The sequence below is a fragment of the Protomyctophum parallelum genome, assembly GCF_964188405.1.
Source record: "Protomyctophum parallelum genome assembly, chromosome: 20".
Classification (NCBI taxonomy): Eukaryota; Metazoa; Chordata; class Actinopteri; order Myctophiformes; family Myctophidae; genus Protomyctophum; species Protomyctophum parallelum.
Window position 1 is genome coordinate 31,784,658 of NC_139718.1, and position 17,208 is coordinate 31,801,865.

Genomic DNA, 17,208 nt, shown 5'->3' on the forward strand with positions numbered 1-17,208 from the left:
TACTGTGTATTATGTGAATTGATAATGTCCATCGCAAGACCTGTTTTACCTGACCATTTGAAAAGGTGACAGCTATGCTGACAAAATGATTGTTAATGCAGGAGTTAAATCCATTAATTAGGAAAGTCCCTGGCTGAGAAAATTATGACATTTTTACTAGGTGCACTATATTTAGATCAATTTTTCTGATTTGTTTTTTCCACCCCAAAATGGATATTTAGCATTTTGGAACAGTACTATTGTACTATTGAAAATTGTTTATTTTCCCATTGAAAATTGTTTATTTTCCCATTGAACATTGTTTATTTTCCCATTGAACATTGTTTATTTTCCCATTGAAAATTGTTTATTTTCCTCTTGGCTGCATTTGATGAGTCAATCTCATCTGTTGTCGCTTTCACTGTCCACAGTACTTTGCTGCCCCCTGTTGGATAGGTTTGAAAATAACAATTGACCTTTGACAAAACCCTGCCCCAAAACGTATGTCCAGTCCAAAGGATGACTAGTCTACAGAGAGATGATATTGGTTGCATTTTAGCATGAGTGTGTGAGCTTTCTCATTCTTATAGAGCTCTACAAACCTCTACAATCTCCCTCTGAACGACTACTACACAACCAGATGGCTATAGAGTGATAGCACACACTTTGTTCACTGTTTCCGTCGTCAGAAATGGGCAATCTCTGACACCATTTATGTCAAAGCATGTTGATGTAAACAGCTGAGATCTGTGGTAAAAAAAAAATCACCATTCCAGGACTGTATACAGTGGGTGGGTTTAAACATGCAGAACTCAGAGTGGAGCTGCATCAGTCCTCTGAGAGAAAAGGTTAAATAAAACGATATTGTTCCCCTCTTGTGTATTCTCAAACCACAACCAGTCATCCGTAAAACCCAGCCTCCAAACACTGTGACTGTAGCACTGCAGAGACACAAACCCAGATTCGAACAAGGTCTGCGACTCTGCGTGGGAAAGCAAACATTTCAAGAGGGAATCCCTCCTTTGCCAGGGGAGATACTGGGCTGAGTTACATCTATTGACCTCCCCTTTGCGAGAAACGCGATCCGGGTCACTACACCAATGTAACACCCATGATTCGATCTGGGTCTCTCGCGTGGGAAACCAAACGTATTACAACTTGGATGGTGCTTTTGCAAAAGGTCAATTTGTGAACATACAAGTGGTGTTCTGTAGTGCTGAGTTGGAGAATTAGGCCTCTACAGCATAGGCCATTTTCTGGTTCCACCTTACCCGATAATTTTTTCCCATAGAGATTTAAAAAGAATATGTATTATTTTAAGCCTAGAATCAACAGATATTTTACTTGTGGCCACCGCACTCTGATTTATGGTGTGTTAGCGTTACCCGTTCAAATCAACATTGTCATAAAGGTGATGAGTCGCACACATCAAGACTACATTTTAGTTTTTATTTTATCACAACATTGAATGACACACATTTCGGCTACCCAGCCTTCTCAGTGTGTGAACACTGATGAAGGCTAGATAGCCGAAACGTCGATGTAAAAAATAAATACTAAAATGCAGTCTTAGTGTGTGTGACACATCACCTTTTTTTTTACAAGCCTAGAATCAAGCCGTCCAGGCTCTTGCTGAATCATGACCATAATAAAACATCTGATTCTGTGAATATTTGTTTTGGATATAATTATATGATAGCCTACATAAATAGGCCTACCTTTCGTTTTATGGGGTTGATTCTATGCTTAAAATAATTGTTTTGTTTTTGGAAATCTCTATGGAACAAATTGATGTGGTCTGGATCGGTTCTGCATCTGTTTTTAAGGAATTTCAAAGCGGTTTTCACTTTCAGACATGAGCCAAATTGTAGTTAAAATAATTAATTAATTTTATAGGGAATAATTATTTAATGTCAGACTGCCCTATAAAGACAACTGACTCACATATTGTAAGTAGGCTATGTCAGGTCTAAATAATGGCTTATCCTTTTATATGGATGTTTGTGTCTTTCTGTATTTGATTGCTCTGTAACTGTAAAGATTTTTTTCCTGTGTTGAAACATGTGTATTGATAACAATCACTGTAATGGTTTAGAACAACAAACGTGGAAAGAGATAGCTCTAAGCTAAATATTTTACAAGAATTTATATTTTGATGAAAATGGATATTCCCATATTTAAGATGAGCTATTTTGACCATTAACCTTTTTCAGGTGATTGATTATCAAATAAAATGTGAGAATGTTGTTAAGTGTTTTGTAACTTTTGTATAGCATCTATCTATCTATCTGTCTGTCTGTCTGTATGGTGTTTGTGTGTGTGTGTGTGTGTGTGTGTGTGTGTGTGTGTGTGTGTGTGTGTGTGTGTGTGTGTGTGTGTGTGTGTGTGTGTGTGTGTGAGAGAGTGAGAGACGCAACTTGGCCTGTTGTAACCATGAGGCTGATTTGAAAACTGTCAAGTGGCATTTCTTCCTCAGCCTATAGTGGGAATAGGCATGTACGGCTTGGGAAGCCGTGGATATCCGTAGCCTCGGTCCCAGGCTTACTTTGTAGATAACCATACATGGAGAAGACTGGATCATCACCTAGATCTGCATATATGGAGCCGGGCCAGCAACTATATCTGACCTCAAACCCTTAGATCTCCATATAGAGCTGACCTGTTCTGACATTCCATATGTTGATTCCACCACACCTGACAGGTCAACATTCGGAATGGCAGAACAGGAAGGACAGCCTGTCCTTCCTGTTCTGACATTCCGAATGTTGATCTGACCCCATCAAACCCTGTACACTCAAGACACGCTTATATGGCCAGTACCGAATTCATTCTATATGTTGATCTGACCCCCATCCCCATGCCAAAGTGCCAGCGCTCTCCCAGCCGTCTGCCATCTGCCGTCAGGCAGGCAAATGCGTGCACTCAGGGCGTCTTACTGGTAATAATAATAATTGTTTGTTTGAAAATTGTATAAGCAGTTTGTAGAATTGGTACAGTTCAATGAAAGTAGGCTACAGGTCAATCTGCTAAGAGGATAAAACCAGAAAAGGACTTGTTTACATAAGGGTCCTCCAGTTTAAATTAATCAGAAAATAATAATAATAATAATAATAATAATAATAATAATAATAATAATAATAATAATAATAATAATAATAATAATAATAAAGTATGTAAGCAAAACAAATATGAATAGTGATCATGTTCAATAATCGTTTACACAAATGTTATGTACCGGTAAACAACAACATTATGTAACATGGAAATCATTTCCTCCTGAAAATCCAAAATATTTCAACCCTGTACGAGTGGTGCGCGACCCCGACTCTAGTCTCCAGTGCGCGTTCCTGCTATCTGTCAGTTTATAACAGAACAGGATACAACCACTACTAGACGACGTAGCAGTTCTGCTGCTGCTGCACGCCTCAACAGTTCTGCCATATTTAAGCAGCAATATATATCATAATATATACCTGGTGGACGGTCTGTGAGCAATACCTTTAAGGAGCGCTGTTTAAATGGGAAATATACTCTGCCATGATGAATGATGATACACTGGTTAGCTATAGCTAACGTTAGCTGGGCTAGCTGGCTTTTCATATCGTTTTGGGGCAAATAGTGGTTTCGCGTTGCTTGATCGCCGCGAGTCGTGAATCCAATTCCAAACATGGAAAAAACAAGCAGGATTGGAGAAGTGTTACACTGCCTGCAGGACCCGCACCTCGTCGCTCGCTTTCAGCACATTTGCGGAATACGCGGGACATTTGCGAGTTCGCCAACGGGGAGCAGCGGAGACGGAGACCGGACTCACTCGCACAACAACGGGGCTGCCTGCAACCACCTCGCCGGGGAAAGTGACGATGACGGAGGCTGCGGAGATCCGAGTGCAAAAACAACAACCACAGAGCTTCGACAGAGGACCGTCGCCTCCCCGACATCTATAAGCGATACCCTGCACACGGCCGAGGAAATGAAGGGTCTCCCTCAGAACGGGGCAACGGGCACCACCACCACCACGGCGGCCGCCGGGGGAGCAAAGGTTGACCGCTACGGCAAGCCTCGGAACCGGCTCGCCGACGAGACCGGACCGGGGGCAGGTGCCGTGCCCGCTGGGGCCGTTTTGACCAAAGTCAAACCCCTCCGTAAAAACTCCCTGACGGGCGACGCCGGGCAGGAGTTCCTGATAGATAACAGGTTCCTCTACTACCTGTTCACCCTCGGAACCGAGCTGGGCAACGAGATGTTCTACATCTCCTTCTTCCCGTTCGTCTCGTGGAACGTGGACCAGTTCGTGGGCAGGAGGCTGATCATGGTGTGGGTGTGGGTCATGTACCTGGGACAGTGCACCAAGGACATCCTCGGCTGGTCGCGGCCGGCTTCTCCGCCCGTGGTCAAGGTGGAGATGTTTTACAACTCCGAGTACAGCATGCCCTCCACACACGCCATGTCGGGCACCGCCATCCCAGTCTCCCTGTTCTTCCTGACCTATGGTCGTTGGGAGGTAAGCTCTTAACTTTTATACTGAATTTCATGGTTACAATATATTTTTCGTGCATCGTTATATGCACGTAGTGCAAGTGCAACTGCAACCAACTGCGAAATGAAATATTTGCTTGTGTGTTAACAATGTAGGCCTACAATACAAATAAGACGCACAAAAGGTCAACACGCAAATTAAGATGATAATATGACAGTGTACATGTAATGACCATGTATCTGTATCTTAAAATACATCATAGAAGTGCAGTATGACAGGAGAATCATGGCAACAATATCATATTGTTTAGGAGAAGTGTGATGGCCTTGAGGGATAGCTCTAAATGTGTTCCTTTGAAATTACTTTGTTGGACACAGTTGACAGATGGTGTTTTGATATTTTCTGTTGGCGAAATAGGGAAGTGAACTGCTTCCTCCTAGCAGGAAAGTACCTTGAGGGAAATTTCAATTCACTGTTTGCCATGGTAACCGGAATAGTGGGCACCTGACCTGACCTGAGAACCCTGGGCACCATTTTTCATTTTCAGAAGAACATGGTGCCTGGTAATCCAGAACCTTTAGTCCTTGCCATTATCAATTGTGTGATTTAGCTTGTTTAGTAGTGGCAGTGATTACTCATAACATTGTCCATCGACTCATGATCAGCCCTGCATGAGCTCGTACTGTACGTTCCTATATTGACATGAGCAACTTGGGCATGTGTCTTAACCACTAACCAGTTCATATTGTATTTAACCTGGAGGGCATATATCTGGACTTTCTAGATAGGCTTGCAATGAAACAGAATAAGTCTAAATAAATCAAATGTGCATAAATCCTAATCTAAAAAATTGGCGAAAGGGCCTTTCTGTGTGGAGTTTGCATGTTCTCCCCGTGTCCCCTAGGGTAGTTAGTAGTTACCCTCACAGAAACATGCAGTAATCCTGGTCTCTAAACTCCCCCTGGCCAGCCAGGGCGCCTGATGGAGGGGAAAGGAACTGGTCCGAATAACGTGTTCCTTCCACACGCTACATCCGGCCGGGGAAACAATCCCCTGTCAGGTGAAAAGAAGCAGCTTGGACTCCTCATGCATAGAAGGCAGCATGAGACCAGTCCACTGCCCCCAAAGGTTGACAGAGGAAGTGTAGCGCCCAGGATTACATTAGATAATTGACACTGGGTGAAAAAATGGGTTACGAAATCGTGCGATAAAAAAAAAAAAAAACCCAAATAATCCGTAACAGAGCTGTTAAAAGGTAGTGAAATAGAGCCAAAAGAAGATTATGAGTCCTTTCTTACTCATGTTGACCACACGCTACAATATTGGAGTTTTGGCAGTGTCTGTTATGTTGGGGCATGTTTGTACAGTGTGGCCAGTGGCAGTGCCACCCGTGTTGCACTCTTCTGCTACTGCTGTACATAGGTCAAGACCAAGTCCAAGTTTTCCTCGTTTCCCTTTTTCTGTTCCGTTTTCTCTGCCCCGGCATATGTCAGTTTTGACTCAATTCAACTTGCAAGGTGGATAATAATTAATTTATCTTTTTTGTGTCACACAGTGTGTGTGTGACACAATCTAGTTCCTCCAGTGATACTGAGAAAAAGAATGATCCTTAAATCAGTCAAGGAATTTACAATGCAGTCACATGCAGTTACAATACAGCGATCACTGTGGCAGGCAGTGATAGTCTTATACTCAAATCCTTCCCATCTCAACAGTGTGATAATAAAAATAACCCTGGTGGAAAAGGGGCCAAAGTGAGTACAGGAGGAGGCTAGATCCTTGGGGCTGGTGCCAATTCACACCACCTGTCTGTCAGGGAGTCCAGGATCTAGTTGCACAGGGCAGTGTTGAGACTAGAGCTCTGAGCTTGGTGACAAGATTGGAGAGCGCAATGGTGTTGAATGTTGAACCGTATTCAATGAAAGTGTCTGTGCGTGTAATGATAGTGCCGGCTCAACTGGAACTTTAATTACCGTAGAGGAAATAACCTTTTAGACAGATTTTGTCATCTGTCTAAAAGGTGGAACAAAAAAAAAGTATTTTCTTGGCAGTATCAAGAAGGAAGTGTACCAGGCAGAGGAGGACAACATATGTGTTGTCCAGTTAAACAAATTTGCACCTAGGGTGCAAACCCTGCTTGTTGCACAATAATCTTATCATCCAAACGTCGTCTTTTGGGCAGCCTACTGATTTGATTGATCCACATAGTTTTGTCAAAGTCTTCCCACCCATTCTCGATTTTGACCTTGCTTGATTGTGACCTTTACTTTTGACCTTTTTACCTCAATGGTTAATAATAATCTCTTGGGGGCAGCATACTGATCATTCTCCCTCCCAAGTTTCATGATCCGTTGTCAAGTTATCTATAACAGACCAGACTCTAATACCCTAGTGCCACACATTACTGCTGTGGTTAGGTTAATACTGCTATAGTAGTTTGGTAAGTCAGTCAGTTACTCAATGTATTCAGTATTGTAATATTTTATGTATAATGACTGGTGCGTACGCTTATACTAATGTAGGTAGGTGCTGCTAATACAGGAACAGTACAGTACAGTACAGTACTTTTTTTTTTTTTTTTAATACTGTTTTTTTTTTTTTTTTTTTAAGATATTTTTTTGTGGCTTACGCCTTTATTGATTTTTTAAGGGATAGAAAGTAGGCTGACAGGAAACGGGAGAGAGATGGGGGGATGACATGCGGTAAAGGCCGTGTCGGGTCCGGGAGTCGAACCCGCGGCACACCGCGACTGGATCACCAGTCCGGTGCCCAGACCGTTACGCTACGGCCTGGGCAATACTGTTTTTATTAGGCATTGTTTCTATATGACAACTTCAGAATATCCTTGACAATGATAATGAGTTATTCAGTTATATAAAATGAAAGATAATGACAGGTAATGTAAATTCCACATACAATACATAATAAAAAAGATATATAATGTGATAAACACGAAAAAACAAAAAACAGTTAAACAATGACAAATGTGAACAGACAAACAAAACAAAGACAACAGGACAGACACACTTGCTCTCAAACTTTCCCAACACGTTGTTGTAAATTAACTGAATTACAGACATTTCTTTTTAAATGAGAAAAAATGTAATAAAGAAAAAATACTCAGTTCCTTTTTTTTTCCAATTTTCTAATATGTTATCTATTGTGTAGGAGGGGTTAGCGTGCACCTATTGAAATGGTCAATGAAGGGTTGCCATGTCTGGTAAAATCTATCTTCACTCCCTCTCAATTCAAACTTTATCTTTTCCAATTGCAAATAGTGCATAACATCTTTCATAAGTGTAGTGTGAGTGGGAACCTGTGCTTGTTTCCAATTCAACAGTATCAGTCTACAGTACAGTACTTTTGAGCCAACTGAGGCCAACTGAGGTAGTTTTGTTTTTGTCTGTTGGCCAAGTCAGAAACAAGATGGCACAGACTTTGATCTATGCTATTCACAGACTTTGATCCTACCGGTATGCTATGATAAAACATCAAGTCACATCAAGTCATTGCTGGATGTTAATAATGTAGTCATGGCTACATTAATAACAATCGTTGAATGGAAGAGGCACTCTTAAAGACCATAACAATTAGTGTTTGGAAGAAATTAAGCTTGTTTAGATGCCTTTTCATTTCACTGTACTGGGATTTAACTAAAACCAGACAAGATGCAGACATGCAGTAGTACATTTTCCAGTTCATGTAACAAAATTACAGGAGCAAAGCCCGACCTTGCGTGAGATCGGGGGTTTTGTCGACGAGCTCCAAAAAAGGCCCACAATCGAACCAAATCTCTTTACGTGTGTAGTAGCCCTAAGAGAATGCCGTTTAAATTACTCGAGGAGTGCAGAAGTGAGATTGATTTAACACATCATGCTGTCTCCCTCTGACCACATATCAGTCCACGGCCAGAAGAAGTGATAAGAGTGCAACCAAATCCCTGAGCACAAGATAGCAGAGTGACTCGTCTACATTCTCACCCACTTTCTCTCATGCTGGCGTTCTCTCCTTTATTTCCCTTGTTCTGTCCCTCAGACTCCCTCTATCACTTTGATTTTTCTATTTTTTTTAATGTAAGAAAAGAAAATAGTATTTTTTACTTGAGTCGTGACCCATAACAAATGGTCGGTGACCTGACCCACAAATGGCTCTTGACCCACTGTTTGGGAAACAGTGCTCTAGTCTATCCCTCTGTCTCCGCCCTCCTGTCGCAGCTTGACACAAGTGGCCGGCAGTGGCATTCATCTACTTGTCAGTGTCACCCTGTCTCATACAGGTTATGGCCTATCGGAATTCGGAATCTTTCTTACGCAGTCATATAATAGGGTGTGTCACTCAGGTCACCTCTTGCTTGCCATAGCTTGCAGTCTTGTAAGGGTTGGGATGCTTGGATTTGAACTTGGCTGACTCGTCTGAGCAGGCAATAATGTTTAGTTTGGCTGCAATCGGGAATGGTAAGGGAAGTGTTAAGAGAAGCAACACTTCCCTCCCTCCTACCCTTCTTTCTCCCTCCCACCTTCCATCTCCTCCTTCCCACGTTCTACACCTTTTTACAGTCCTCTCTCTATCTCTCTCTCTCTCTCTCTCCACTCTCACATTTCTTGTTTTCCCAGTATTGCATCACCCTCTTCTGCATCCTAATCCCTCCCAATTCCTCAGTCACCTCACCCAGGCCTCCTACCTCCTCGCCCAGTCTTAACCCACACCAATTCTCTGGAACTAGTATCTAGTAGTAGAGACACATTTATCTCCCGAGGGGATACTGACAAAAAGAGGAGCGGATAATATTGGAACAGGAATGATTAGGAGAGGGAGAAAATAGGTACAAGGAAATTGGTCTGGACAGCATTTGGAGAAAGGTGAAAATATAGTGGAGTGGAATGGAGAGAAGGGAGGTTATGAAATAGTGGAGGACGAGGGAGGCAAATGGGAGGTTGACGAGAGGCGGAGAGAAGGCAAGAGATGATGAGTAGGTCTGTCACAATTATATACATAATGTCGCGTTGTAAGCTTGTAGATCTGCTATTTCTGCTTTTTTTTTAAAATATTTTTTCAACATGGACACGGTTATGACAAAGTAATTGTGACTACCTTAAATAATTGCTATTGGAGAAATAAGAAACAGTAGCAAGGTGGAAATGACATATGGGAGTGAAGAAGAGGAGAAGGGGGGGGGGGGGGGGGGGCAGAGAGAGAGAGAGAGAGAGCAGGCCTGGCCCTCAACTTCTCCAGATAAACACCCTATGGAAATATGACATAAGCTAGCTATAGCCAGGGGCTTCAACTCCATATATGCTTGGTGGGGCACTTTGTTATTTTGTTCTGAACAGCACAGAACAGAGCACAGTATGGTAAACAGACTTTGTGTAAGACTTCCTCTCTGGAGGAGAGAGGACAAAGCTGCCTATAGTTTTCTTCCTCCAAGCATGATTGAGATCTGCAGTCATATTGCACTCCAAACTAGCTCTCTGTTCCAGTGTTGCATTGTGATAGTGATACAATCCATGATGACAGCTGACAGGCATACGTTTTAGAACTTCCAGTGATGTAAATAGGTTTTCAATGTAATGGGTCCCGGTACCCAGGGGTGGTCTTTTAGATGGGTCCCAGGGAGTCCTACTTCAACAACATTAAAGTACAGTCCTGACTACAGTATTGCATCCCAAGAACCCCGGCGGGTGACATGATTGCGTGAATTTGCGTCCTTTCTCAATTTAGTGAGTCTTAAGCCCTAACCACATCAAAGGGTCAAGACGGTTTTAGCCTGATATGTCTTGTTGCACGTTGACCCTGGTGATTCAATGCATGGAATTCAATGGCCCAAACCACACCAAAGGGTCGAGACGGTTTTAGCGTTTAACCACGTTTAACCGTTTGGACCCAAGGAGTAGCATGGTGACCCTTTGGTGTGGTTAGGGCTGAAGGATGCAGGATGCAGGCAATTTGCATTGCTGTAGTACGCATGGAAAATGATGTGTCCTATAATGCAAAAGGATGTGCACCACACAGCACAGTGAAATCATGTGTTGGTCGGATGGACTCAATTGGATCCATGACAGTTGTATTTCCCTCGTGGGATTGATGGGTCTCTCTATTTGCCTAGTGTGTTTGTGTCCCTATCTTAAAACTGAATTTTGCTTACTGTAAATTGCTCTGGATTAAGTGCCTAAATTGCCTAAATTGTACTGCGTAGTGCGTACAGTGCACACCAGGTAGAGATAGTTTGAGTCTAGCTTTGTGGCCTTTCTTAAAAAGCCTGCATCTTAACAAACGATTTCCAGTAAATATCTTCAAACCTATGCTCAAGACAAGTATACCCTCTCAGTGTGACTACGTGAGTGCGTGTGTAATGTGTAACTGTATGTGCGTCTGTCGCTCTTGTGTGCATTTCTTTTTGCATGCATGTGGGGCGGAAGTCCACCACAAGATGACAGAGCAGGACCTAGAGTGACCAGCCAATGACCAGTGGTCACACACAAACACACAGCATCTCCATAAAACTGCATGTGACGGCCGCCGACTACACCACAGTAGGAGAGTTGTGGCCATGGGCGTGACGCAAACATGGCTGTGGGGCCCCACTACTGACAGACATTCTGTGTGTGTGTTTACACAAAGCAGAGGGGACACTGTTGGGAGGGACAACGTTCTTCACTAACGGTTTTCTCTGTAACCCCCCCCCCCCCCCACAGAGACACACACACACACACACACACACACACACACACACATACATACAGATTGATTTTTCCCACATGTTGTTGCTTACTTATTTAGCGTGGCCGATTATGTGTGTGAAAGAGATCTGGGCTTTGTAGCTAAACAACCCCACACTGTCCCAGTTCCACTTACAATGGTCTCATTTACCATATACATTTGTGTCACTTAGATGTTATCTTCGATTGTATTAGTCTGTTGGGGTGGGAGGTTTGTGTTAATCTATAGTTCTAATAGGGAGGTTTGATTCTTATAGCACCCAATGTGTCTATTGGCTAGCAAATCACAGTGCCAGTATGGTGCTGTTTCGTATAGGTCTGGTACCTACCGAAGTACAGATTGATGGAAGAGAGATATTGATTGATCTATCTATTGTGGTGTGCTTGTCAAGCAATCGGAAGTCAATCAGATGTCAACAAGATGTGCGGAATGTGGATGTAATCTGACAAGATGTCAGCAGGTGGAAGCAGATACGCTGTAGTTCTTAAAAAACTACTTAAAAATATCGTTTTTCCAAAACCAGACAGTGCAGTTTGTACGTCACAGAGCTGCATTCTTCAGGATGAAAGCCATCATAGCTGTTATGAAACTGTTCTAAGTATTGGACCCTCGTCTGGTTCTGGTATGTGACGACCCGGTTGATGATTTCCTTAGTTCGGCGGCAGACAGACAGGCCGGCCCGGGAGAAGATTAACATGACACCAGACTGGTCACATTAAAACGTTCACAAAGTTTATTACACATTACAGAATCATAGCACTGGATCTCTGTGTCCTAATGACGTGCCACTGAGACATAACAATAACAATCAGCTAGCAGCACGTTTCAATGACCTTGCTCTATGAGCTGTCTCCAGTGGCTAACAAGACAGTCAGTCTATTACACTCCAGGCAGTACAATACATATCAAGTACATTGCATATTCACGTACAAGTACCTTGTGTATGAGTACACAGCATGTTGTATACTGCAACAATAGCCCTCTCGGACGGCTGACAAGGAGTCTGCTACGCTGCATGTTAATTTTCTTTTGGTTTACGTCTTTGATCACTATGTGCTGCTGCGTAATGTGCAGTTACACCCTGTGTTTGAAGTGTGACCGGTGCCTCCGCCCTCCAGCAAGTGCTAATCCGTTGGGTATACTAAGATCGCAGTCTCATTCCAATAGGTAAAGTACAGTAGCCTGGGTAAACCCACTCCCCCTGCTGGACAACATTTCATTCTGCCAGGAGGGGTGAGTCTGGCTAAATGGTAATACAAAGTCCTTAAGATTGTATCAGCTTTGGTACGAGCCAATCCGCGACCGAGCTCAGGGCTCTGTGATTGACAGCGCACGTTGGCCAATCAGGAACGATTTGAGCAGTTGATGACGTGTGAACTCCTCGACTCATTCACAACAACAAACATGGGAATGAGGAAGTAGGAACGGAACGCGTTTAGATGACGCCTCTTGTTTTGATATACGCTGATTGGCTGAAGGGGTTGTCCGTCAACGCTACTCTCCCGCCCCACGGCTAAACAGCCACACAGGCGATTATGCCAGACTCACCCCTCCTGGCAGAATGAAATGTTGTCCAGCAGGGGGAGTGGGTTTACCCAGGCTAAAAGTACAGTAGGCATTTCAGTTGTACTGGTCACTAATTGTTATGTGTACATCCACCACACAGATTTACAGAGCTGAGTCTTGGGATTCGAACGTTGGACTTTCTGTGAAAATCTTATCAACTTATAATCATACATGCTCAATGCCCATACAGTACATCACATTCACTGCTCAGCCAATCAAATCATCACAAATGTAATTCCGGCCAATCACTTTTGGTGTCTTCACTTTTCTTAAAAAAGGGAAAAAAAGAAAAATCCACTTTCAGGCTTATTGCTCACCTTAATGGAATTATAATAAAACATTTACAAATGAGGGCCCTAGTTACATGTCACCTCCATGACATCTCTGTCCTGCCTTTGTCCTGTTGAAACACGGTGATTGCCCACAAAATAACATTGAAACAGCACTGATCACCAACCAGTTTATACACAGGCCACTGTACATCAACCTCCCTCTCTCTGATATACTGCAGAAATGCCTCAAAATAAATCTTTAGAAAAATACTCCTAGTCAGCTGCTTAATGTTGATAAATGAGCTGTATCCATAGAGCAGCCTTATCAGTGTTATGTTAGCATTACTCCTCCTGACTCCATTAAACTGCATGGCTGATGTAATTTCCCCCCAGTTTGAGAGGGATGGAGGCTGGGAAAGTGTGTGTCGGTGTGTCGCACACACACGCCATATGTGAGACAGGTAGCTGATATGAGGGAGAGAGTGTTGGAGGGTGTGTGACTCTGTGTGTTGGGGTAATGTTGGGGGTGACATTCAGTGCTGTGAGAGAGGAAATTTGAGCCGTCTCCAAACAAGAGCGACAATGAACAGCACAAAAGGCTTTTAGTTAGCATGCAAACATCAGCAGCATTCTTATCTCCCTCTTATCTCTCTCTCTCTCTCTCTCTCTCTCTCTCTCTCTCTCTCTCACACACACACACTCGCACACACTCTCACTCTCTCTCTCTCTGGATGTCTTTTTCCATATTTCACACACTCATATTTCTTCTGCTATTTCTCTCTCACACGCATACTCATTCTCTCTTCCCCTCTCTATATGTCCCCTACAGGCTACAGGCTAAGTACAATACATCAGATAGGGTGGAAAATAACTTAATTGTTGTAATATTTATGAGGTCATGCATACAGTACACATTAGCAGCAGATAACCATATCCTGTCATCTGAGCCTGTTATCGACCGCCAAGTCCGCCAACCCAGGCAAAGCTGTTTTCTGCTGTCTTCTTCTGGTTGCTTAGTAATAGGAAGGTTCCTGGTTTGATTCCCAACTCCTCCTGGCTTTGTATAAAAATTCTAAAGTGTACTTGAGCAAGACTGTTATGGCCTAACTATTTTTAACATTTTAAAATAGTTGAAATAGCCAATCTACATTAACATGTTGTGAGCTTTTAAATTGGTTATTTGAACTATTTTAAAATGTTTTTCAAAATGGTAAAAATGACGAGCAGGATGGTACCTTGTACGATTGCCTCCGCCTTCAGTGTTTGAACGGTGTAAAGCGCTATGGATTAAATTACATAAATGTTAAATGTACGATTTACCATCTGTTTACCATTTATATTTGAATGGAAAATTATTGAATTAGCTTGTCTTGAAAGTGATTGTTGTGGAAATTAAATATTTCCTCTGTGAGAGAATGGAGAATGCCATAGAATATATTTACATACACATTTAGAATACAAAATGTCTTTTATTTGGTTTATTTGATACAACAGATAACGATAACAGATAACAGATAACAACAATATAATGATTGGACACACAAAATAATGAGATGAGAAAGTATTTCAACTCAAAGTTAGAAATGACTAGATCAAGTTCCAGGAGGATGCAAAACCAATGCCACAGATATACAAAAGTGATATAGACGACCCTGATGCAGTATTTTGGCTGAACAGTCTCCTTGAACTCCTTCCTCAGTAAACATCATCCAGGCGCCCCCCTTATCTGCCTTCTCCTAGCCTGTTTACATTCTCGGCCAGGACACTCCAACCAGACATCATAATACACTGTGCACTAATAATGAAGTGATTCAGCTTACAGTCATACAGTACAAGTGATGAAATAGGAATAGAAATAATCAATCACTAATAATCAATCGGAATAAAATTAAATTTCTGTTACATCTACAAATATGGAAGTATCACTGCATGTGTGGAATATTGGCAGCTCTATTACTCTATTACTCACTTTTGGACTATAGATGAAAATGTCTTTCGGGAACAACACAGCCACAGAATTTGTCAAACTTATTTGCTTCATGAAGCTAAACTAGATAAAATGCCCCTCGGAGCACAGGTCTCCACCAGGGCAGGTCAGGTTGTGGCCTCCTGCTGGCGCTAATAGGCGACAGGCCAATGTGAAAAGGGTGCCATTTCTTCTTACGCCTTGGATGGCAATTGGATGATTTGAGGCATTTTGTTAAAAAAAGTTAGTGGCGCTATAACAGGCCAATGTGAAATATATTCCTCAGCTTAGTAGGAAAGTCTGTGAAAGATTTCACGTTAATTGCAGCATGCTGCGTTCATGATTTGAGGGTTTTTGTTCAAAACGGGGCAATCCTGCAAACTTTGAAAGTGTGTAACGATTTGCGGGATTTTTGGACAGAATCTGGAGGAGTAATATAAAAAAATGTGTTTTTCAAAAGTCAGCCTCCTGGTGGCGCTATAACAGGCCGTTCTGGAAAATTTGGGGCAGAGGTTCATCGTTGGCATCCAGGGAGTGTGTGCGCAAAATTTGGCATCTCGCCGCAGATTAGCTGGTAACAGACGGACGGACGGACACACAGACTCACTCACACACACGGACGGAGTGCAAAACATACTCTCTCCCCATGTTTTTGGCGGCTTCCTGGTGGAGACAATAAGTGAATATGCAAAAAATATCGGTGGCCGTTGTTGTCCCTCTGACTTCAGCGGCTACCAATGCCAGTTTCTGGGGGCATATTTTACCCTTTGATCGAGTCTATTTCAGATCAAGATACATCTTTCTGTCTGTTACAGTTTTTTGTTTTTTTCTTTATTTTTCCTTTACAGTAACCATTCCTACTAACTGATGGTTTTCTTTTTACAGTACCCGTTCCCACTGGGTGTCGGCCTGGCTCTGTGCTGGTGTCTGCTGGTCTGTGCCAGCCGCATTTACATGGGAATGCACTCCATACTGGTGAGAACACACACACACACACACACACACACACACAAACGCGCACGTGCGAACACACACACACACACACACACACACACACACACACACACACACACACACACACACACACACACACAGAGTGTCAGTGTTACAAACTAGATTATTGAACGTACCGGCACTGCCGGCAGGAGGGAAAACGTGCGGGACATTAGTGTGTGGGGGGTTCCTATAGGGCAGGCTATTCAAATCTAACCAAATGGAAGAGTACTCAAATTTAATTAACTAACTATTTGCACTAATTAGCTCTGGATAAAGACCAGATTGTAAATATAACCCTTATGGACCCCTGAAATCGGTTCTGAGATCAGAGTGGAGCTGAGAAAAAAGAAAGACTCACTCGGATGGCACTCAAACCTAAAATGCTGTAAAACCATGTGCAGTAATCCAAGATCACATACACACACACACACACACACGGTGCACTTTGATTCTGGGGCGGTTTGATGCGCTTTGTGCATACACTCTCGGCTCTCACTTTAACTGACGAACAACTTTGTTCCCCCATATATTGCGCTGCATATGATCCATGGTCAGCCAGTCTATCATAGCAGCACTTGATTCTAGCAACAAGACGATGTTGTGTGTTAGTTTGTCTGACTCCTAGTTGATCGAGGTGAGAGAGCAACTGCACGTAGCCAGTAATAGAATGGTCATATAACTGTGGCTAGAGGCAAGCATGCAGCCAATACACAACGATTGTGCAACACAATGGGATCAGTGCCTGATCACCCCCTCCGGCGCCCATGTCATAATAGGCGAGTATTTAGCGAAGAGATTTGGTGTAGAGGGAAAAAGAGGGAACCAAATAGAGAGACCCATGGGGGACCCTGGTCAATGAAAGATAGGGTTTAAGTGATTAAAGGAGACATGTCACACTCTGGTGAATGATGTCAGTCTCAGCAGCGTGCTTTGCTTTGGCCGTCTGTCGTAGAGGCAACAGTTGTCCTGGTAACGCCTGTATCATGTCACAGTGGTTGATTGATAGGTGCCTTAGGTTCCAGAGCGAGTGACTCAATATGGGCCACGTCATGTAAACATTACACCATGTTGACCAGACCTGGCTGTCAGCCCAGACACATTTAGAAGGCAGTTCCACAGCATATTTCTCTGTTAAATGGATGGTCTTTTTTTAATCCAAGAGAGGTCAGGATCTGACCACACAGTACCAGAACCAGTGTCTTTTAACTTGAGTGTCCGACCACTCCAAGTGTAAT

General features: G+C 42.9%; 1 protein-coding gene across 2 annotated transcripts in view; it reads left to right on the plus strand.

Annotated features, from left to right (window-relative positions):
• The first annotated feature begins 3,361 nt into the window (after positions 1-3,361).
• The window catches only part of LOC310878187 (sphingosine-1-phosphate phosphatase 1-like), a 28,887-nt gene continuing 15,040 nt past the window's right edge, over positions 3,362-17,208 (plus strand). The window contains exons 1-2 of one of the 2 annotated variants that reach the window (XM_083792343.1): positions 3,362-4,480; positions 15,863-15,952. In XM_083792343.1, coding sequence (XP_083648469.1) covers positions 3,647-4,480; positions 15,863-15,952 — 924 coding nt within the window. In that variant the 5' untranslated portion in view covers positions 3,362-3,646. The remainder of the gene's footprint in view (positions 4,481-15,862; positions 15,953-17,208) is intronic. The other variant, XM_083792344.1, reaches the window with a different exon arrangement.